Here is a 24,655-nt window from a genome sequence, read left to right on the forward strand (position 1 = left end):
TCAGAATTCGGCCCCATCTTATCCTTCTAACAGTGTGGCTGGCTCATCAGAAAGTAACTTAGTATTACTACTAAGGTATTATCCATATCTAAATGGGAGTCAAGCTATAGAGTCAGCATGACAGATAATAAGAGAGGAAAAAAACAAGGGCCTGTTTTTTCTCTCACACTGCTGTAAATCAGGAGTAACTCCATTGAAATTAATGGGGTTATACCAGTATAAAATGGGAGTGTGAGCAGAATCAGGCCCCCAAGTCTATAAGAAGATCTGAGGCTTTGAGATGCAAGTGGAAACAATGGTTGAGTTTCTAAGAGGATTGGGGAAGATGATAGAGTGAAGGCAAAAGGAGGCAGAAGGGAAAAGTTAAGACTTGCAGATGCAAGCTGGACTGAAGAACTCTGAGGGGAAATTGTTGGGTGAGGAAAGTAGACAGTGGAAGCATGTGACTATGAGAACCAGGCAGCGAAAAAGACCATCTAGTGAAGGAGAAATAGAGCTCAGGAACAGTTTTGCTGAGTTGGAAAATGAAGAAGGGAAACAGCAGCCCACTGAAGGTGGGAGGGCAAGGAAAAAGAAAAGAGCAGCTAATCTTATAAGAAGAAGAGAAGAGCCAATGGAGATACCCAAAGTTCAGAACCCCAGGAGAATACAGGATGACTTGCAGAAGACTGCAAGGGAGAACAAAAGCCAAGAGGACTCGCGGCCAGAAAAAACAAGAGGAAGGAAAGAGAATCACACCATCACCAGGAAAAGCAGGTCGACGTGATTGGTGACTCCCTACTAGGAAAAACAGACAGGCTTGTCACCAGAGCTGGTCCGGAGAACAGAAGGGTGTGTGTGCTGTCTTCCAGGAGCTAAGATACAGGATGTGGACCTGAGGCTGAAGAGGATCCTAATGGGAGCAGGAAAGAATCCACTGATTGTCCTTCACGTGAGAACAAATGATACAGCTGGATTCTCATTGGAACATATTAAGGGAGACTATGCCAGGCTGGGGAAGACACTTAAGGAAATGGAGGCTCAGGTAATCTTCAGTAGGAGTCTCCCTGTGCCTAGAGGAAGAGAACAAAAGCAAGACAAGATGATGATCATCAACAGATGGCTCAGGCAGTGGTGCTTTAAGGAGGAATTTGGGATGTTTGACCACTGGGAGGCATTCATGGACAGAGGACTGTTATCATGGGATGGACACCACCTGAGGAGAGAAGGGAAAGTTACTCACCTTGCAGTAACTGAGGTTCTTCGAGATGTGTGTCCCTGTGGGTGCTCCACTCTAGGTGTCGGTGCGTCCCGGCACCATTAATCGGAGATTTTCGGTAGCAGTGCCTGGTCAGGTGCTCAGTTGATATCTTGTTGGAATCTTCCTGAACGCCTGCGTCCCACACCCACCTCAGTTCTTTCTCTACCATGGAGCGATTATACTAGTACTCCAAAGTAGAGGGGAGGAGGGCAGGGAGTGGCGCACCCACAGGGACACACATTTAGAAGAACTTCAATTACTGCAAGCAGGGCCAGATTAACTTTTGTGGGCCTGGCGCCAAACATATTTGTGGGCCCCCATTGGGGAGATAGGGCATGTGATGGGGGGTGGTCCGCAGAGCGAGGGGCCAGTTGGGGGCAATGAGACGCAGTGCAGCAGGAGTGGCCCCACTCAGCCCAGCACAAGGGCACTGTTTACAAACCCAAAACTGCTAGATGCACACTGGCCCGCCCAGCCCTGTGCTGCCAGCGTGCCCCTTCCACACTGCCACCCCACCCAGTGCCCTGCCCTTATGGCCAGCACCCCCCTCACCCAGAGACTTCCCCCACAGATCCCTATGTCCTGCGCTCCTCACCCAGAGACCTCGCCCACAGATCCCTCCCACCACAACTGCACAGCACCCTGCACTCTAAACAGTGAGGTGGCAAAGTTTGCAGATGATACTAACCTGATCAAGACAGTTAAGACCAAAGCAGACTGTGACGAACTTCAAAAAGATCTCACAAAACTAAGTGATTTGGCAACAAAATGGCAAATGAAATTTAATGTGGATAAATGTTTACATTACATTACATAAATGTAATGAAAAAAATAACCCCTACTATACATACAATATGATGGGGGCTAATTTAGCTACAACGAGTCAGGAAAAAGATCTTGGAGTCATCGTGGACAGTTCTCTGAAGATGTCCACGCAGTGTACAGCGGCAGTCAAAAAAGAAAACAGGATGTTAGGAATCATTAAAAAGGGGATAGAGAATAAGACGGAGAATATATTATTGCCCTTATATAAATCCATGGTACGCCCACATCGCGAATACTGTGTACAGATGTGGTCTCCTCACCTCAAAAAAGATATACTGGCATTAGAAAAGGTTCAGAAAAGGGCAATTAAAATGATTAGGGGTTTGGAGAGGGTCCCATATGAGGAAAGATTAAAGAGGCTAGGACTCTTCTGCTTGGAAAAGAGGAGACTAAGGGGGGATATGATAGAGGTATATAAAATCATGAGTGGTGTGGAGAAAGTGGATAAGGAAAAGTTATTTACTTATTCCAATAATACAAGAACTAGGGGTCATCAAATGAAATTAATAGGCAGCAGGTTTAAAACAAATACAAGGAAGTTCTTCTTCACGCAGCCCACAGTCAACTTGTGGAACTCCTTACCTGAGGAGGTTGTGAAGGCTAGGACTATAACAGGGTTTAAAAGAGAACTGGATAAATTCATGGTGGTGAAGTCCATACATGGCTATAGCCAGGATGGGTAAGGAATGGTGTCTCTAGCCTCTGTTTGTCAGAGGATGGAGATGGATGGCAGGAGAGTGATCACTTGATCATTGCCTGTTAGGTTCACTCCCTCTGGGGCACTTGGCACTGGCCACTGTCGGTAGACAGATACTGGGCTGGATGGACCTTTGGTCTGACCCGGTACGGACATTCTTATGTTCTTATGATGTACACCATACCCCCTTGCCCAGCTCCCCAACCCACAGATCCCCTACTGTCCAGCACCCCCTTCACAGTCCCACCATCACAGCTGTACAGTGCCCCATATTCCTGAGGGAATTCTGCATCAAATTCTGTGCATAATATTTTAAAATTCTGATTTTTTTAATAATAAATAAGTGCGGAAGCTCCACCATGGCAGTGGGGAGCACAGGCCACTGGCTGCATAGAGGTGGGAGAATAACCTGAAGTCTCCCCCGCCCCCCGGAACAGGGACTTGGCAGTGAGGCTGAAGCTGACCCTGACACAGCACAAGGGCCAGGCCTGCCACAGAAACACCCTGGGGCCTTGCCCCTTTTGTGCCAGGCACACCAGATGTGGGCAGGGAGGCTCAGCCTGGCAGCAGTATCCAAGTGCAGAGGGACTTAGTGTGGGGGTATCCAGATGGGGGGCAGTCTGGGTGGAGGCAGCTCGGTGGGGGATTTAGATGCACAGGGAGGTGCCAGGTGCAGGGGCAATGGGAGGCTGCAGGGCGGACCAAGTGAAAGTGGTTGGAGCTCAGCGGGGGGTGAGGTCTGGGTGCAGGGGAGATGGGGTTGTTGTACTTAAGATACTGCACAGGATCTTTTCAGGGGGAATAAGGCAAATGCCACATTCATTGGTAATACATGCATCAATCAACACTGTATCATACGCATATGATCTATATTACACTCATGCACGTACACACACACAAACACCCTCCATCTTGTTGTTACCAACTAGTTGCTCCCCTTAACTTCACTGGCCAGGTGAGTTAGATGGGGAAGGGGTGGAGCCGGGCTTCTGCCAGTCTGGATCAATGCTCCCATGTTGACAAGACCCAGGGTCCTCTGCAAGACACCTCACATTTATAGCAGCTTCCCTCTCATGCAAATCTATACCAGATTCAAAATCTGTGTCCGTTGGTCCTTTGTGCTGCTTCCTTCTGGGTGTTGTCCCAATACAGTTCAAAGAGGTTGTTTGCAAAAGAAGGTGCTGTTCAAAGAGGGTGTGTCCAAAAGAAGGTGCTTGATTCTACCCCCCGCCCCCTCCCGCGAGGCCGTCAATATGTCTGCTCTTCTTTAGTGAGCCCACTTGACAAGTTTGATTGCCCTTGGGTCTGGCTTCCATCCCCTCTCCAACTAGCTGTCTGGAGGTGCTCGCCTTCCAAGCCTTGCTCATTCACACCTCATTCATTCAACATACCAATTGATTAAGGGAGTGTGGGGGATTGTAGAATCTTATTCTACTCCTAGCAAAAAGACATTTTTCTTCTACTTTAACTATCCTTAGGGCTTGGCTACACTTGAGAGTTGCAGCGCTGGGAGTTACAGTGCTGGTCATACAGCTGTGTAGGGAAAGCGCTGGTGTGTGGCCACACTCACAGCTACCAGCGCTGCAGTGTGGCCACATTTGCAGCATTTGCAGTGCTGTTGGGAGTGATGCATTATGGGCAGCTATCCCAGCGTTCAAGTAGCAGCAACGTGCTTTTCAAAAGAGGGGGGTGGGGTGTAGTGTGACAGGGAGTGGGGGGGAGAGAGAGAGAGAGTGGATTTTTGGAACCAACACTGTGTATCAGCTCCCTGCCTTGCAAAATCAGAAAATTTTCCCGACCCCTTACTGCAAACAGCCTGCAGACCAGATAAGCAGCTGCTCCAATGGACTCCCTTTCTCTGCCCCGCCCCCGCTGTTTCTCTCGTCAAAAGCAAACACTCATCCCCCTGCCTGCCTCATTCACAGGGGTTATCTCATATGATTGTTCACAGTCAGTTACAGATTGATCACAGCAAACAGGAGCTGTGTTTGTTTTTTAGATAAGCAGCTCCCGGAGCCCCGAGTTCACAACAAAACAAAGAGAGGCTGCATAACAAAACAAAGAGAGTAATTTAGTTAAAAGCATTCTGGGATATCTCCTAATACCCTGGAGGCCAATAACAGGGCTGGTGTGTGGCCACACCTGACGAGCAGCGCTGCATCACCAGCACTGCACTCGTTACACCTCAAGCAGACCAGGTGTACAGCCAGCGCTGCAGCCAGGGAGTTGCAGCGCTGGATGTGCCTTGCAGGTGTGGACAGTTATTAAGTTGCAGCGCTGGAAAGCCTCCACCAGCGCTGCAACTCTCAAGTGTAGCCAAGCCCTTAGGGGCTATAACATTATACCATGGCTTAACACAAAGTTTTCTATAAGTTTTTCTATATAGGGATCTGATACAAAGTTCCTATATCTAAGGACTTGATACAAAGTTGTATGAAAATAGCTTAATACAGGGTTATATGAAGAGGCATAATACAAAGTCATATGAAAGTTAGAGGTTATATATGGATAGGCTTAAAACAAGGTTATATAGAGAGGCATAATACAAAGTCATATGAAAGTTATGTGAAGATGCTTAATACAGAGCTTTATCGACAGGGTTCATTTGTGTGGGGGTCTAGGTGTAGGTGGTTGGGGCTCAGTGGGGAGGGTGTCTGGGGGGGTTCATCGGGATGGTACAGCTGCAGGGGAGGTGGGGCTTGTCCGGGTGAGGGTTTCATGGGCTGCTTAACAGGGGAGCCCCAGCTGCTGCCAAGGGGATCCGCATGCTGGACCCCCCTTTCCCCTATCCCAGGGATTGGTAACCTTCGTCACGTGGCCCACCAGGGTAAGCTCCCTGGCGGGCCAGGACGGTTTGTTGACTTGCCATGTCCACAGGTTTGGCCGATTGAGGCTCCCACTGGCTGTGGGAGAAGCCGCGGCCAGCACATCCCTCATCCTGCAGCCCCCCATTTGCCTGGAGCTGCGATCGGCTGAACCTGCAGATGCGGCAGGTAAACAAACTGGCCCGGCCCACCAGGGGGCTTACCCTGGCAGGCTGCATGCCAAAGGTTGCCGATCCCTGACCTATCCCCTTCTCTTCCCCATCCCATGCCCCTTCCCCACCACTCCATCTCCTCCCCATCCCACCCCCTTCTTTCCCCACTGCCTCTGTCCCCCTGCCCTGCCTGCCCCACCATGGGCACTCACTGTTGTACAAAATGAAGGCTGGCTCCCAGCACACAGAATGGAGCTCAACCAGCACTAGGACCCAGAAGGTGGTGTCCAGCTGCAAAGTCCCGGGAGCTGAGCAGCACCTTCTTTTTTCATCCTGGCTGTGCAGCTCTGCAATCAGAGTAAGTATGCTCTTTCCACCCACCTCCCCAAGCCCCCACCCCTGCCTCTTCTCTGCCTCCTCTCCCCAGGTGAGCATGCTGCAGCTGTGCTCCTCCCCCACCCTCCTGCTGGCAAACAGCTGATTGGCAGCAGGGAGGGGGAGGGCGGGAAGGGAGCAAGCTGTGAGAAGAAGCAGGGGAGGGGGAGCTTGGCTGCCCTACTGCAGCAGGAGCCTCACTGCCAGGAGCACCAAGCTTCTGCCCCCTGCAGGAGAAAGGGGGGGGGGTGTGGAGAAGACTGGGCCTGGTCGGGGCCCCCCTGGAGTGTGGGCCCGGCTCCATGGCACCAGTGGCTCCATGGTAAATCCGCTACTGACTGCAAGGTGAGTAACTTTCCTTTCTTCTTCGAGTGCTGTCCCTGTGGGTACTCCACTCTAGGTGAATGTATAGCAGTTCCCACTATGGTCGGTGGGACTTTGGAGATGCGGCAGTGAGTACTGTAGAGAGTACTGTATGGCCTACTATGGTGTCTGCCCTGGTATCTTGCGTGATAGCATAGTGTTTGGCAAACGTGTGTTCAGAAGACCATGTAGCCGCTTTACAGACGTCAGAAATGGGTATGTTATGTAGGAAGGCAATGGATGTCGACAGAGCTCAAGTGGAATGAGTTCTAATGCCTTCAGGCAGTTGAATATTTTGAATATGGTAAGAGGATGTGATGCAGTCAGAGATCCACTTGGACAGACATTGTTTAGAGATAGCTGTACCTTTCGATCTTTTGGTGATGGAGACAAAGAGTCGTGGAGATTTATGCTTAGTCCTAAGTAAAAAGTGATTGCTCGCCTGATATCGAGAGTATGCAGGGTTGCCTCATGTGGAGTTTTGTGAGGTTTGGGATAGAAAGTAGGTAAGTATATAGGTTGGTTAAGGTGGAAGGTGGATACCACCTTAGGGAGAAATTTCGGATGTGGTCTCAGAGTGACTTTATCTTTGGAGAAGATTGTGTAGGGAGGATGGGCCATCGGGGCGCTTATTTTACCTACTCTCCTTGCTGATGTTATTGCAACTAAGAAAGCTACCTTCATGGACATATGGAGAAGAGAGGAGGTAGCCAAGGTCTCAAATGGAGGTTTCATGAGAGCGTGAAGGACAAGGTTAAGGTTCCATGTAGCCACCATTGGGTAAATTTCAGGCACAGATTTTGCAGGCCCGTGAGAAATTGTTTTATGGTGGGGTGGGTAAAGAGTGAATAACCTAAGAGGTCATGGAAGGTGGTAAGCGCTGCCAGGTGCACTTTGATGGAGCTGAGTGAAAGTCCATCCTGTTTTAGTTTCAGGAGGTAGTCTAGAATCTTAGGGAGGGTTACCATATTGGGTGTTAAGTGATTATGTGAGCCAGAGGGCAAAACGCTTCCACTTCTGCAGGCAGGGCTGGTGCAACCCAGTAGGCGACCTAGGTGGTCGCCTAGGGTGCTAGCATTTGTGGGGCAGCATTTTGGGTCGTTTGGTGGCGACTGTGGTGGCTGGATTTTCGGCCGCCCCGGTCGTCATCGGCATTTAGGTGGAGGGACCTGGGGCGGGGGGGGGGGCGGGGAGGGCCGCCGGCAGCAAGTAAGGGGGGGCGCGGCATGCAGGGGAACCGCTTCCCGCCCCAGCTCACTTCTGCTCCGCCTCCTCCCCTGAGCACGCTGCCCCGCTCTGCTTCTCTCCCTCCCAGGCTTGTGGCGCCAAACAGCTGATTGGCGCTGTAAGCCTGGGAGACTGGAGAAGTGGAGCAGCGAAGGCGTGCTCGGGGAGGAGGTGGAGCAGAGGTGAGCTGGGGCGGGGTGTTGCCATGGGGGTGGTGCCTCAGGGCAGAAGGGGGGAGCTGCCACGGGGGGCGCCTCAGGGCAGGGGGGGTAGGGAGCTGCCACGGGGGGGGCACCTTAGAGTGGGGGGGCAGGGAGCTGCCATAGGACTTGGAGGGGGGACAAGGTGGAAGTTTCGCCTAGGGTGCGAAACATCTTTGCACCCGCCCTGTCTGCAGGTAGGTTTTACGAGTGGAGTCTACTGTGCAGGAGGACGTATCGGACTTGCTCGGAACAGGCTAGTTCAGGGGTTGGCAACCTTTCAGAAGTGGTGTGCCGAGTCTTCATTTATTCACTCTAATTTAAGGTTTCATGTGCCGGTAATACATTTTAATGTTTTTTAGAAGGTCTCGCTCTACAAGTCTGTATATTATATAACAAACTAGTGTTGTATTGTAAAATAAACAAGGTTTTCAAAATTTTTAAGAAGTTTCATTTAAAATTAAATTAAAATGTTGATCTTACACCTCCAGCCTGCTCAGCCCGCTGCTGGTCTGGGGTTCTGTTCGTCTAGGCTGGCAGTGGGCTGAGTGGGGCCTGTGGCCAGGACCCCAGCTAGGAAGGGTCTGGAAGCCAGAACCCCAGACGAGCAGCGGGCTGTGCGGGGCCAGCAGCCGGGACCCCAGACCAGCAGTGGGCTGAGCCGCTCAGCCCATTGCCGCTCAGGGGTTCCATCCGCCAGCTCCTGCCAGCCGGGATCCCGGCTGCCGGACCTGCTCAGCCCGCTGCCGGTCTGGGGTCCCGGCCCTGCCCACATATAGTGGGTACCTACCTTCTCCCTGGTTCTGGCCCATTCTCTTCCTCTCTCTGCACTGAGCTGAGGGTGGGAGTGGACCAAGCACAGGGCTGGGGGTGAAGGGTCTGGCCAGGAGCTAGAATGAGGGAGGGGGCTCAGGATTGGGGCAGGAGGTTTGGGTGTGGGGGCACTTACCTGGGCAGCTCCCATTTGGTGTGAGGAGTGCAGGTGGGAATGTGAGGGGGGGTGCAGGAGCTCCCGTTTGGTGCTCAGGGTGGGGGTGGGGATGGGGATGTGCGGGGTGCATGGGATGTGGGGGGTGCAAGAGTCAGGGCAGAGGACTAGGCACACGTGAGGGGGGGTGCAGATGTCAGGGTAGGGGGGCTGGGTATGTGTGGGGGTGCCAGAGTCAGGGCTGGGGCCATGCGGGGGGGTGAAGGAGTCAGAGGGCTGGGTGGTACAGGGCTCAGGGCAGAGGGCTGTGTGTGGGCAGGGGGGTCAGGGTTCAGGGCAGAGGGTTGGGTGACTGCCCCCCCCCGCTCCGCCAACTCCTCCCCTGCTCCTTGTCCCGACTACCCCCTCCTGGGACCCCACCCCCTATCTAAGCCTTCCTGCCCCTTGTCCCCTGACTGCCAGGACCCTACTCCCTATCTGTCCCCTGACTGCCCCAACCCTTATCCACACCCCCGCACCCAGACAGAACCCCCTGGTCTCCCATGCCTATCTAACCGCTCCCCACCCCGACAGGACCCCCAGAACTCTGGACCCATACAACGCCCCCCCTGCTCCCTGCTTGCCCAACCCCTCTCCACACCCCTATCTCTTGATAGCCCCCCTGAACTCCCGAATCATCCAAGCCCCCCAGCTCCTTGTCCCCTGACCATCCCCTCCAGAGACCCCCCCCACCCTAACTGCCACCCAGGACCCTCCTTGCTCCCTGTCCCCTGACTGCCCTGACCCCTATCCACCCCCCACCTTCTAACAGACCCCGGGACTCCCATGCCCCATCCAACCCCCACCCTGCTCTGACTGCCCCCTCCACAGACCCCCCACCCCTAACCACCACCCCCTGGGATCCCCCCCCTCCAACCCATCCTGCTCCCTGTCCCCTGTCTGCCCCCACACCTTATCCAATCCCCTCCCCCGGCCCCGGATCCCTTACCATGAGGCTCCTCACTGATTCGGAGCCCTGCCGCCGCGCACACAGCGCTCTGAGGGCCGGGGTGGGGCTGATTGCGGCAGCGGGGCTCTGGATGAGCGGGGAGCGTCTTTTCCTCCCCACGGAGCCAAACGCTGCCCCGTGGGAGCACGCAGCCCCGACCCCCAGAGCGCTGTGCGTGGCAGCAGGGCTCCAGGGGAAAGGGGGGAAGGCGGGGGAGGGGCCGGCGGCCCCAGCGTGCCATTAAAAATTGGCTTGCGTGCCATCGGTTGCCGACCCCTGGGCTAGTTCATGAGTTTGGAACCATGAAGGAACCAGGCTGTGAGGTGGAGCTTTTGAAGCTGGGGGTGAAGAACCCGTCCGTTGTTCTGGGAAAGGAGATCTGGCCTGTTGAGGAGAGCCCGTGGATGACGGGAGGACAGGCGGAGGAGGTAAGGATACCACGTCTGTCTCGGCCAAGCCGGGGCAATAAGCATGACCCAGGCCTTGTCATCTACAATCTTCCGAAGAACCCTGTGGAGTAGAGGGATTGGTGGGAAGGAGAAAGGTCTTCCACAGGATGAGGAATGCGTCTCCTAGGGATGCAGTCCCGAGTCCCGCTCTGGAGCAAAACAGGGGACATTTTTTATTCTGGGTTGTGGCAAAGAGGTCTACTGATGGGGTGCCCCAGAGGAAGAAGAGCTGTTGAAGTATTGCGGGGTGCAGCTCTCATTCGTGCTCTGTCGAAAAGTGCCTGCTGAGTGCGTCAGCAGTAGTGTTGTGGCAGCCTGATAAGTAGGAAGCGATGATTTGTATTTGATTTTGTATGCACCAATTCCACAGTCGGATGGCTTCATGCAAAGGGAATGTGATCGGGCTCCCCCTTGTCTGTTGATGTAGTACATACATGCTATGCTGTCTGTTAAGACCCGAATAGATTTGCTCTTTATGAGGGGAAGAAAGTGAAAGCATGCTCACCTCACTGCTCTGAGCAATGAGATTTACGTGTAGGTGCATCTCTGATGCGGACCACCGGCCTTGTGCCCTGTGTCCCCCTAAATGCGCTCCCCAACCAATTGGGGAAGTGTCCGTGGTGAGCATGAGCGTTGGGGATTGTTGCTGGAAGGAAACCCCCATGCAGAGGTTTTCTGGTCTTGTCCACCAATGTAGGGAAACTATAACATTGGGAGAAGGAGTTAGCAGCGTCCCTAAGGTGTGTCTATTGGGTTTGAAATTGGAATTGAGCCAGCCCTCAAGACATCTCATGTGTAGCCTGGCGTACTGGACCATGAAGGTGGTGGTTGCCATGTGATCAAGTTGCTGTAGACAGATTCTTGCCTGTGTCCTGGGACAAATAGAGAGTGTGCGTATGAGCTGTGTGATAGTGAGGAATCTGTGATATAGGAGCGAGGCCCTGCTCTGGATGGAGTTGAGATGAGCTCTGATGAACTCGATCTGATGTGTAGGTGTCAAGGTGGATTTTTGGATGTTTATTTGGAGGCCTAGGCTGTGAAAGAGGGAGATGGCGAAATGGGTAGCTTGAAGTGTTTCACCATTGGCGTTTCCCCAGATAGGGGAAAAGTGTGATCCTATGTTTGTGGAGGTATGCCATGACCATGGCTAGAGTTTTGGAAAAGACTCTCAGTGCTGTGGGGAGGCCGAAAGGAAGAACTCTGTATTGAAAATGGTTGTGACCGATTGTGAATCGTAGGAAGCATCTGTGAGCTGGATGAATTGATATATGAAAATAAGCATCTTGTAGGTCGAGGGCTGTAAACCAGTCCCCTTGATCCAGTGCAGGAATTATTGTGCCCAGTGTGACCATCTTGAATTTTTGTACCCTCACAAATTTGTTCAGTCAGCATAAGTCTAGTATAGGCCTCCATCCCCCATTTTTTTTCCGGGTCAGGAAGTAATGGGAGTAGAACCCTTTCCCTCGATGTTGCGTTGGCACAGGTTCCACTGTGCCTAGCTGGAGGAGGTGCACCACTTCTACACGAAGGAGGTGCTCATGAGAGGGGTCCCTGAAGAGGGAAGGGGAAGGGGGAAGGGTAGGAGGATAAGATATGAATGGGATAGATTAACCGGACTGAACTATTTCGAGGACCCACTGGTCCCATGTAATTTGCTGCCAGGCATGTTGGAAACTCTGGAGGCAGTGGCCAAATGGGCAAGTAGGCTGTGGAATCAAGGGGTGGTCATGCAGACCCTCGATCAACGTTTCAAAATTGTTGTTTATTCCCAGATGGGCGGGAGGTGGTTGCTTAAGATTTATTTTGTCTGTGCTTAGGGGGTCTAGCACAATTCCTATTTACATTGTATGGTTTGGATTGAGGCCAATAATATTGTTGTGTGCACGGTAGGTAGGGTTGGTATTGTTGCCTCCTGGGAAGAGATGGGTGACTACCCAGGGTGCGCAGTGTCGCTCTAGAATCTTTCATGGTGTGAAGCAGTTCATTGGTTTTTTTGGAAAACAGTTTGTCTTTATCAAAGTGGAGGTCCTCCACTTTGGTCTGCAGACCTTTAGGGATGCCAGATGCAGAAAGCCATGAAGATCTGTGCATAACCACAGCAGTTGCAGTAGTACGGGCTGCTTTGTCCGCCATGTCTAAAGAGGCTTGTAGGGCCATTCTGGAAATCAATTGGCCCTCGCTCAGAATTGATTTAAAGTCCCCTTTCCTGTCCTCTGGAATGTAGGAGGCAAATTCAAAAAGTTTATTGTAGTTATCAAAGTTGTAGCTGGCAAGGAGTGCAGAGTAGTTTGCAATCCTGAATTGTAGAGTGAAGGACGTGTAAACTTTGCGACCCAAGATGTCAAAGTGTTTAAGGTCCTTGTCTTGCGGGGTGGGCCGAGATTGTGGCTGTTTCGTCCTTTGTGCGACTGCATCAATGAAAAGAGAGTTTGGTTGTGGGTGAGAAAATAGGAAGTCAGCGTCCTTAGCAGGAACATAGTATTTACGTTTGGCATTTCTGCAGGTTGGTAATAAAGAAGCTGGAGTTTGCCAGAGAGTGTTGGCTGGTTCCAGGAGTGCTTCATTTATAGGGAGCATGATCTTTGTGGGCGCAGAGGGTTGAAGGATTCTGAGGAGTTTGTATTGTGTCTCCTGAACCTCTTCTAGGGGGATGTCTTGACTGAGTGCCACCCTCTTGAAAAGCTCTTGAAATTGTGGAGGTGGGGGGGGGGGAAGAGAGAGAGAGAGGGCTCCGTCTGGAGCAGATGGAGAATTAGGGTTCAGTGAGTCAGGATATAGTTCATAGCTCACGTTCTCAGGAGGGGGTTCAGGTACTCTAGAAGTGGATGGAGCTGGAGATCGAGGCACAGAAGTCTGAGGATGAGTGGTAGGAAGATGTGGCCAAGGGTACCACTGAGGCCAAGGCATAGGGTAGGAGAACCCAGATGCCACCCACCGGGGGGGGGGCGAAGTAGGGAAACTGAGGCTGGTGGCTGTGGACCACAGCCTGAGGTGGAAGAGGTTCCATGGGAGGAGGAGACTCAGGTGGGGAGAACTCTGCCTGTTAGTGTACATCGGGTTCGCTATCAGAGAAGGTAGCCAGTTCAGGTGGTGAGAACGGCTGTTCTAAGAGTGAGCCCTGTGTTTCCAGGAGCAGAGAGTTAGGCTCAGGTGGCACTGAGAGGTCACACTGAGTGAGGAACTGTTGCTCCTGCTCCCTGGGCTGTGCTGGGCCTGGACTGTGCTCTAGCACGTTAGCAGGTGAAAGTGAAAGTGTCAGCGGTGCCGCGGGTCTGTTGGAGGTGCCCTGCAGGGGGTCCACTGCTGGTGCTGGGGCAGGCGACAGGCTTGGTGCCGATGTTTTTCCTAGCAACAGGGAAGAGCGCACAGCTGGCACCATGGCTATTTTTCCCGCAGAAGGGGTCGGTGCCGCAGAAACCTTTCTGGTACGGGAGGTCGGGTTCCTGCCTCTGCGGTCTGTGGGAGCCACGGTTGAGGCTATAGAAAGAGCTGAGGCACCTGCCTGTGGCTCTGTCAGCACAGAGGTTAAGGGTCTCGCGGGAGACCCTTTACCCTTGTCAGAGTCTCTCCTATGAGACTGCCGTGCTTCTTGCCTCTGCTCCAGAGAGGGTGAAGCAACGTTCCCAACCAGTTCGGATCTGGCCGGGGAGCGTGTGGGAGCAGGTTTAACTTTCCCTGTCTCCGAAAGCGGCTGCAGGGATTTTTCCATGAGAAGCATTGTAAGCCGCAGGTGCCTGTCGCACCGAGCCCTTGACTTGAGGCTATACAGTGGAGGCACTTTGCGGGGATGTGGGTTTCCCTGAGGCACTTCACATAATATGAGTGCCCATCCCACCATGGCATGGAGTCCTGAGAGGAAACACTTTTTGAATCCTGAAGCCCCTGGCATTGTGAATTAGAAATGACAGAGGAGAGTGTCTCAGTAGGAGGCAAGCCTGAAGAGAAAAAGTATTTTTTTTAAACTAAGTAACTAAGTAACTAACTATGTAACTATACTAAAGGAAGGGAAACAACTGGGATGTAACTAGTAAGTATTTCTGTATTCTTTGTTAATTTTTCCTACAGAGACCAGGGAAGAGAAGCAGCACTGCCCCGAGTTCCATCTTCAGCCGGGGACGGTTGAGAAGGAACTGACGGGGGTGCAGGACGCGGGTGCTCAGGAAGATTCCAATGAGACGGGAGATACCAGCTGAGTGCCTGCGTTCCAACCAGGCACTGCTACTGAAAATCTCCGATCAACGGTGCCGGGACGCTCCGACACCTAGAGTGGAGCACCCACACAAAGAAGAAACAGACTTCTGGGATGGAGGTTAGCACAACTCATTAAAAGAGCTTTAAACTAGGAACTCAGGGAGATGGGAAATGCTCATGTAATCCATGCCTGATTTTAACATTGAGAAGGAGGTAAATCAAGTAAGAAAGGATACAGCAATGGAGAAAGGAACAGCAGCAGAATGGACATTAAGGGGAAAGATCATGCCAATACCAATGAAGCTAACAATCAGGTAGGTGATACTGGCAGAATGACTGTACCCAATTTGGCAAGGAATGTGGCAATTTGGCAATTAAGATGTTTGTACAGGAATGCAAGGAGCCTGGGTAACAAAAAAGATGAACTAATAGTACTGATGCAGGAAGTGAAACCAGTTATAATAGAGATAACAGATATAGTAGAATAATAGTCATGACTGAAGTACAGATATTGAAGGGTATGTGATGTTCAGGAAAGACAGAAATAAAGGCAAAGATGGTGGAGTGGCATTGTATATTAATGATGAGGTAGACTGAAAAGTAATTATAAGGGGAGGACTGGATAAGACAGTCTGTTTGGATCAAAATCACTTTGGAAAAGAAAGGTTCCCATGGATAGTGCTTGGAGTATGCTATAGACCCCCAGCGTCCAATCTGGGTATGGATAGAGACCTCTTTAATATTCTTAATGAAATAAATTCTACTGGGAATTGTATGATTATGGGAGAATTTAACTTCCCAGATACAGATTGGAGGACAAGTGCTACTAATAATAGTAGAGCCCAGATTTTCCAGGATGTGATAGCTGACAGATTTCTTCACCAAATAGCTGCTGAACTAACAAGAGGTGATGCCATTTTAGATTTGGTATTGATGAGTAGTGCGGACCTCATAGAAGAACTGGTTGTAAAGGACAACCGTTGTTTGAGCTAATTCAGTTTAAACTAAATGGAAGGATAAATAAAAACAGATCTGCATTCTTCCCATTTATATTGGTATTTGATGTTTCCAGCTCTCATGCCCACACCTTTGAAAAGCTCTGCTAATGCAAACCCAGTTTATTTGTTGGCAAAGGCCGTATTTTAATATCTTCCATTTCCCAAGGTTGTAATGCCCGTCTCTTAGCCAGAAATATGAACCAAGTAAGACTCTCATGATTGTCTCTGATGGTGTAATTCAATTGTTAGATGTGCATGTGCAACACTCACTGGAGTTAATAGGAACTGTACACATATCTCTGAAGGCAGAATGTGGCCCTAAGCTACTGTCTTCCTTTCTTCCAGAGGTCCCAAAATTTTATTAATTTCATTGGCAAGGGGACTCATGTGATGATTCTACTAATTTACGTTTGATGGCAAAAAGAAGTCTCAGCTCTATTTCTGAGTGATCAATGTTTACTATAATTCATACAAGCAACTAAAACAATACTTAGGTTGAATATTGTTAGAGCTCCCTCAATTGCTTTACAGAAGAACTACAAGAAAACATGTTCCATTATCTTTACATCATCATCATCATCAAATGGAGAAATCTGAACCACTCCTTCCTGTGAGGTAAGGATTGAGAGGATTTCTTGAGACAATTTTTCATGCTTATTTTCTGCACATGTATCTGCAATCTTCTTCCAACCTTCCAAGGTACAGACCGTATCATTTAAAATAACTTGTTCCAGTGCATCTGATGAAGAAAAAAAATATCATGTGGTGGCACAGTATTTGCCCTCAATCTGTTTCTGCTTTGCTTATATTAAACAAAGAACAGAAAGAGGCATGATCTTAGGGGATAATATGACTATAGATCAATAATTATTTTTCCAGTTGGATAAATTCTAAGGCCAAGGACCAAATAAAGAGATAACTGATCAAAAATCTATCAGAAAAGTAGTGTTTACTTTATTTATAAACATTAAAAGCCACATTCTACCACAGCACTGAAAATCATGTCTGAAACCCCACAACCAGCAGAAAGACTGGAGAATGTGTGGCCCAATTCTGCCCTTTTTTTTTTCCTTTTTCTTTTAAGTTAATAGATGTTTTGCTGTTGACTTCAGTGGGAGTAGGATAAGGCCATCAGTTGGGAGTAATCATCACTGCAAGGGGAAAAACCAAATGTGCCAAGTTGCCAAATTACATGGTCAAGAAAGGTCCTTACCTCTAGAAGAAAGTACAGGAACTTGCAGCAGACCCTACCAAAAGTGCTAATCTGAACACAGGACTGAGCAAGGCAGGCTGTAGCAGATGGCAAAAGTAACTTTTTTTATCTCAAAGGGAGTACTATGAGTAGTGAGACTGCAGAACTGGGCCCATTGTAAACAGAAGGTACTTAGTTATTTTAATCACTCTCCCGTATAGATTAGGGAAAATAGGAGCATCAATGACACAATAATTTATGGATTTGGGGTTTTTTGGAAAGTGTCAATGGACACATGGTACAAAGGGAAAAGATTAACTATGTGTTTTTAAATTAGCTGAATTAAATTTGTTAACACAATTAAATGATTGTGACCTCAATAACTTTGTATTCATTTTATTGTCATTTACAATTGAATTGCTTTGGAACTTCCCAGATACTGTAATGAAAATAGAGAAATGTTACATTTACATAACTTCACTATAAGTGTCTGTTAATTACATCTTACTGTACTTACTCTTCTCACCCATGTTTATTTCCTCTAACAGTTGTAAACCATGCTCTTTGTGATCAGTATCAATGAGTGAGAGGATCGTAGCCCCAATGGATAATAATGCTGGTTTCTCATTCCACTCTTGAGTTAGACAATGAATTAGCTCAATACTAGGACAGTTTTTCAGTAGGAATAAGTAATCATCTGAAAACAAACATCCAGGTCACTATATATTTGTGGGTGTTCACACAAACACACAAGCATGATAACTCTGATTCTGATCTCACTGACCACTGTAAATCAGGTGAAACTTCAATTAAGTTCGTGTAGAACTAGTATACGTGAGATCAGAACCTGGTCTCATTTATCTGGAAGATAAGATAAACAGCACAATAATAAAATTCACAGATGGTACTAACTAGGGAAGTGTTGCAAATATCAAAGAAGACAGAAATAATAAGAGATACCTTGAAGTTGTTAGAAATATCGGCAAGAAATAAAATCAGACTGGAAAATGCAACCTAACAGAACAGAGGAATAATAATCTGAAGAAAGATATTAAATGGGAGAGAGATACTTGGAAAGCAGCAATGTTGAAAAGGGGCCTAGGGAATTGCAGAGTGCAAAAGTGATATGAACTTGCATTGCTATACAGCCACAAAGAGAAGCTAATGTGATTTTAGTTTGCTTACACAGAGGCATCACATCTCTCTCTATATGGCACTGGTGAGACAGCACCTACATTAGAATGCTGCAACAGTTATAAGCACCAAAGCAGCAGATTCAGCAGATGCAGATTGACATGGACAGGATATGAATACTGTTTACAACCTCAGATACCTGTCAACACAGAGGGTGAAATTCTGGCCTCATTAAAGTCAATGATAAAACTTCCAGGACAAAGAAAAAATAATTAGAGTGGGGCCTAATAGCCTAATTTTGATGGATCTATGATTCTGCTTAAGGTGCGTATCTATTGTTTTTGGAGAATTCACACTGACCAGTCTCAGGTACTATAAACATGCCTCAATTTATTTTAGGCCAGTAGCTTACTTTTTCATTCTGTGGAACAACTTACAAAAGAGAGATCCTCTGCTGAACCACATCCCCTTCTATAACCCACTCCTTCACTTTTCCTACAGCATTCACTATCTCTTCTGAATGTGCTCATAGAACATATTTTGAGGATCAGTGCTTTGCAATATTACACTCTCTTAGGGATATAAATATGGAACAATATGCCATTGCCATGGAACTATCAACCCCCTACAGGCCAAAGTGGATGCTATCCAAAAGTGGCCTATCCCAAAGTCAAAGAAACAGGTCCAACCGTTCTTAGACGTGGCCGGATATTACAGGCGATTTGTACCACACTACAGCCAAATTGCTGCCCCACTGACAGACCTGACCAGAAAGACACAGCCAAATGCAGTTCAGTGGACTGATGAGTGTCAAAAGGCCTTTAACCAGCTTAAGGCGACACTCATGTCTGACCCTGTGCTAAGGGCCCCAGACTTCGACAAACCATTCCTAGTAACCACAAATGCGTCCAAGCGTGGTGTGGGAGCAGTTTTAATGCAGGAAGGACCGGACCAAGAATTCCATCCTGTCGTGTTTCTCAGCGAGAAACTGTCTGAGAGGGAAAGCCACTGGTCAATCAACGAAAAGGAATGCTACGCCATTGTGTACACGCTGGAAAAGCTATGCCCATACGTTTGGGGAAGGCGTTTCCAACTACAAACCGACCATGCTGCACTAAAGTGGCTTCACACCGCCAAGGGAAATAACAAAAAACTTCTTCGGTGGAGTTTAGCTCTCCAAGATTTTGATTTTGAAATACAATATATTTCAGGAGCTTCTAACAAAGTGGCTGATGCACTCTCCCATGAAAGTTTTCCCTAATCAACTGGTTAAAAGTTGTTCTTGGAATGTGGGACGTATTGTTAGTTTTTATATAATCAGTAGTATGTCTAAAGGTGCATGTGTTTTATTAACTCTGTTTTCTCCTAGAGCTACCGGAAAAAATCACAGCCAGTGTGGAACCAGCTATCCAACACTATCTGTGATTTGGAGGGGCGTGTCATAACTATAAAGGGAAGGGAACAGCCCTCCTGTGTACAATACTCTAAAATCCCTCCTGGCCAGAGACACCAAAATCCTTTTACCTGTAAAGAGTTAAGCAGCTCAGGTAACCTGGCTGACACCTGACCCAAAGGACCAATAAGGGGACAAGATACTTTCAAATCTTGGTGGGGGGAAGGCTTTTGTTTGTGTGCTCCTTGTTTTGGGGTTGTTCGCTCTTGGGACTAAGAGGGACCAGACATCAATCCATGCACTCCAAATCTTTCTGAACCAGTCTCTCATATTTCAAACTTGTAAGTAACAGCCAAGGCAAGGCGTGTTAGTTTTATCTTTGTTTTCTCAACTTGTAAATGTTCCTTTTTGCTAAGAGGCTTTACCTCTTTGCTGTAACTTTGAACCTAAGACTAGAGGGGGTTCCTCTGGGCTCTATGAATCTGATTACCCTGTTCCATCCTGATTTTACAGAGATGATTTTTACCTTTCTTTCTTTAATTAAAAGCCTTCTTTTTAAGAACCTGATTGATTTTTCCTTGTTTTAAGATCCAAGGGGATTGGATCTGGACTCACCAGGAATTGATGGGGGAAAGGAGGGGGGATGGTTAAATTCTCCTTGTGTTAAGATCCAAGGGGTTGGATCGGTGTTCACCAGGGACTTGGTGAAGAAGTCTCTCAAGACTATCCAGGGAAGGGAGTTAGTATTTGGGAGTGGTGGCAGCAAAATCAGATCTAAGCTGGTAATTCAGTTTAGGGGTTCACATGCAGGTCCTCATATCTGTACTCTAAAGTCCAGAGTGGGGAAGGAACCTTGACAGCCTGTCAACATCCATGAATGATACTCAACTCAGTAGTGAACAGAATTTTATCTGTATTAGCCACAATAAATGGGTTTGCTCAAGACAAAAAAGAGGTGGAGCAAATATACATGCATGCCTGATGTTGAAGGAAATCCTTTTTTAATGTAATACACTGGCAAAATTATTGATAAGTTTTTTGAGTTTTTGGCAACTGGCAATTTGAACTTGTGCAACCAACGTTTTAAAATCTATCAACATTTTCATTAGTTTGCATTCACAGAGCAGCATTCTTTGATCTTTCATAACATATCATCACTACTTTCATCATCTTTGTTCTTCCCACCTGTGATGGTGCACCCCTAAAGGCTTTATGGAAATATGCTTATGGATGTATATATGACATAACTGGAATATGTTTTATGCTACATATGTCTTGTAACATATCTCTGTAAAGGTTATGATCTAATGAATCTATTCATCCTATTTGTATTCATGTATCATTTTTGTATTTGAAGTTAATGAATACTGGCTCTATACTTGCTTGATTTTTAAATAGCCTCAGTAAGGCATTTGGTCAGCTTCTTGAGAAAGGAATGTGCAAGTTAAGTGCCCAATCAAGAAGCACTTAATGGACAATGGATCTTGGAAGGCTCCAATCCACAAGAGAAGTCTACTTGAGGGGTTTGGCTACACTTGCAGCTGTACAGCCCTGGGAGTTAAAGCTGTCTTCGTACAGCTGTGTAGGGAAAGTGCTGCAGTGTGGCCACACTGACAGCTACCAGCGCTGCAGTGTGGCCACATTTGCAGCATTTGCAGCGGTGTTGGGAGTGGTGCATTATGGGCAGCTATCCCAGTGTTCAAGTGGCTGCAACGTGCTTTTCAAAAGAGGGGGGTGGGATGGAGTGTGACAGGGAGCATGGGGGAGACAGAGAGAGTGGATTTTTGACACTGTCAGCTCCCTGCCTTGCAAGTTCTAAGGACTTGAAGATACACAGCACCAACCTTCAATCATTTTAAAAGTTTTGACCCCTTCCCCCACCCCTCTCATTCACTAAATGCAAATAGCCTTCAGACCAGATAAGCAGCTGCTCCAAAACGGACCCTCCCTCCCCCACTCCGGGCTGCTTCTCTCCTCAAGCAAACACTAGGGGATCCCCCCTCCCTGCATCTGCTCAAGCAAACAGTAGCTGTGTTTGTTTTTTAGATAAGCAGCTCCAGGAGCCCCGAATTCACAACAAAACAAAGAGAGGCATCACAACAAAACAAAGAGTGTTATCTTTACTTAAAAAGCATTATGGGAAGGTTCCGGAGGTCAGTTACAGCATAGTAAGATTAATCACTGTTTACACTGGCACCCCAGCGCTGCAAGAGCAGTGCTATAGTCGTTATTCCCCAGGCTGAGGTGGAGTACAGCCAGCGCTGTAGCCAGGGAGATACAGCGCTGTATGTGCCTTGCCAGTGTGGATGGGGAGTAAGTTACAGCGCTGTAAAGCCACCACCAGCACTGTAACTCTCAAGTGTAGCCAAGCCCGAGGACGTTCAAGGTAGCATGTGAACCATGGCTGCTACCTGTAAGTTCTGAGTCATGCATGGACATGTGACTTCCCCATGTGACTCCAAGACTCCATTTTGTAGCTGGAATTCTACACAGGGGCAGGGAGGGGTATCCACTCACAAGAGAAAGTCTATTTAAACCCCTGGGAGACCCCTCCATTCTGTCTTCAGCTGGCTCAAGAGATAGCTTCTCCACCCCCAAGGATACCTGAAAGAAACTGGAACAAAGGACAGTAACTACAGGGGGTGTGACTACTGCTGGACCCAGACTAGAAGGAGACTAGTCTGTAAAAGAAAGCTTACTGGAACACCTCTGAGGGTGAGGTTTTATCTCTATTCAGTTTTCTTACAGTATTAGGCGTAGACTTGCATGTTTTATTTTATGTTGCTTAGTAATTCACTTTGTTCTGTCCGCTGCTATTTGGAACCACTTAAATACTACTTTCTGTATTTAATAAAATCACTTTTTACTTATTATTTAACCCAGAGTATGTATTAATACCTGGGGGGCAAACAGCTGTGCATATCTCTCTATCAGTGTTATAGAGGATGAACAATTTATGAGCTTACCCTGCATAAGCCTTATACAAGGTAAAATGGATTTATTTGGAGTTTGGACCCCATTGGGAGTTGGGCATCTGAGTGTTAAAGACAGGAACACTTCTTAAGTTGCTTTCAGTTAAGTCTGCAGCTTTGGGGCACGTGGTTCAGACCCTGGATCTGTGTTGGAGCAACTTGACATGTCTGGCTCAACAAGACAGGGTGCTGGAGTCCCAAGCTGGCAGGGAAAGCAGGGGCAATGGTAGTCTTGGCACATCAATTGGCATCCCCAAGGGGGTTTCTGTGATCCAACCTGTCACACCACCCATTTGCAATATACAGAGGATGAATGTTCCACTATATAGCCATATTGACAAAAAACAATTTTTGTGAAAGTTACACTGGAAAGTCACACTATAGGACTGTCCAATGTATTTTTCAAAAACATAATATCTGAATTTAGGGTGACCAGATGAGAGACGTGAAATATCGGGATGCGGGGGGGGGGGTGAGGGGTGCAGGTGGAGCAACAACAACAATAAACAAAAACAAAAAAACCACAAGAGCCGGCGGCGGAGGAAAAAACAAAAACAAAAGCAAAAAAAAAACACACACCAAGAGACGCTGGAGCATAGGAAAAATTGGTGGGGACTGAGTACCTACCGGCAGCTCCACGCCCCGCCCTCTGGAACCAGCTCGCCTTCGCTCTGCCTCCACCTCCCCTGAGCTGGCTGCCGCGTCCTGCTTCTCCCCCCTCCCGCCAGCACTTGCGCCGCCATACAGCTGATTAGCACAAGCCTGGGAGGTTTGGGGAGGGATCCAATAAGGCAGTGAGGAGTTGGGGCTGTGGGCGGGGATTTGGGGAGTGATCCAATGGGGGAGGGAGGGGCGGAGTCGGGGTGGGACCGGGGTGGAGTTGGGGCGGGAGGGCATGAGCCCCCTCCGCCTGTGCGCTGGAGGGCAAAATACCGGGACAATTCATGTCCTGACCGAACATCGGTCAGGACGCAGGACAAACAAGTAAATATTGGCACAGTCCTGATAAAATCGGGACATCTGGTCACCCTATCTGGATTACACAGGGCAAAGTCATTTTTGAAAAAGTCTCTAGGCCAAATCCATAGCTGGTGTAAATCAACATAGTTTAATTTATATTCAGTGGAGCTACACTGATTTACACCTGCTGAGAATCTGGAGTATAAACTTAAATATTTTGAGCTATCAGTTAGAAATAAAAGCATTAAATAAAGTGCTGCATAATCCACAGATACATCTCTTTTGTAAAGGTAAAAAACAGCAAGTGTACATCTAAATAGGCATGCAACTGCATGCGCTTTCAATACAAAGCTATAAGGAAATGTGATTAAATGAGAGTAGAAACATATGGAGTGAAATTCTGGCTCCACTGGCAAAACCCTTGTTGACTTCACTGGGGCCAGGATTTCACCCTTGTATAGGATATGATTGTCTAGTTGTGTGTTCAACTGTGCTTTCCATCATAACTGATCAAGTGTCTTCACTTCCAAATTTAGGCCCTAATCCTGCTAAAATTTAGGCATATGCTTAGTTTTACTTGTTCTGTATGTCTAAATGCTTGCAGAATCAGGACTTCAGTCAATGTATTTGGATGCAGAATGAATCTGATTATGGTTTGACAAAAGAGAAAAGTACTTACTTCTAAAATGTAGTTATCTAAAATACAGAGCTATAGTAGTTCTTCAATCTTATACCCATGTTCCTAGCATGAGAGTGGTGAGGGGGTTTTCTATAGTTTAACTGCTCAATATTGGCTCCAGCGCAGAGCTTCCAAACTGGAAATGTGCATAATTTGGAAACATTAAAAAAAATGGGTAGTGGTTGTGGGTTGTTCTATTACATCTAACTAAATCTTAAAAGAATAATTATTACAACTAAATTATTTCTTCTTCTCCAAAGTTACAAGCTGCGACACCCCTACTCACAGGGACTCTGACATTAGGGATGTTGCTATAAAAATATATACCGTTATCTATTTATAAAAGGTACTGAAATGCTACATAATGTGTGTGTATAAATGTATAGACACATATATACACACACATACATAAAAAGTTGGGAAGAATGGCAAGAGAACGCAAGAAATAAAATACTTAATGAGAAATGTGAATAATAACTAGTAGAGAAATCCAAAAATAAATTAAAGGGGTTAGTGAATTAAAACACTCCTAGTTTGGCCAATATTCCTTAGGCTTTAAAAGACCTTGAAGTTGCAGGTCTGCTATGCAATGACAATGCCAGATGCAGTCAGACAGCTTTTAAACATGATTCTTTTGGAGACAACAGGATCTAATATACTGGTGTCAAAAGCAACAAACGATGGATATTTCAAGGATTTTAGCCCATCAGATAAAAACCTCAGGACATTTTCATGTCAAACTAGACAGAGGAACTCACTCATGACATTCTATATCAAGTTTGGAGAGAAGGGCTTTGCCAAGACAGAGGCTGGGCATACTTAACTGTCAGAATCTGCTTTATAGACATCTTCTCAGAGGGCCTGATT

The 24,655-nt window shown here is 47.8% G+C and overlaps 1 protein-coding gene across 4 annotated transcripts in view; it reads right to left on the minus strand.

Annotated features, from left to right (window-relative positions):
* Positions 1–15,893: 15,893 nt before the first annotated feature.
* CLHC1 (clathrin heavy chain linker domain containing 1) overlaps positions 15,894–24,655 on the minus strand; it is a 38,990-nt gene continuing 30,228 nt past the window's right edge. For 3 of the 4 annotated variants that reach the window (XM_045010471.1, XM_045010470.1, XM_045010468.1), the window contains 2 exons: positions 17,168–17,347; positions 15,894–16,197 (listed from right to left, as the gene is read on the minus strand). In XM_045010471.1, coding sequence (XP_044866406.1) covers positions 15,995–16,197; positions 17,168–17,347 — 383 coding nt within the window. In that variant the 3' untranslated portion in view covers positions 15,894–15,994. The remainder of the gene's footprint in view (positions 16,198–17,167; positions 17,348–24,655) is intronic. The other variant, XM_045010467.1, reaches the window with a different exon arrangement.

Source organism: Mauremys mutica, chromosome 3 (assembly GCF_020497125.1).
Source record: "Mauremys mutica isolate MM-2020 ecotype Southern chromosome 3, ASM2049712v1, whole genome shotgun sequence".
Classification (NCBI taxonomy): Eukaryota; Metazoa; Chordata; order Testudines; family Geoemydidae; genus Mauremys; species Mauremys mutica.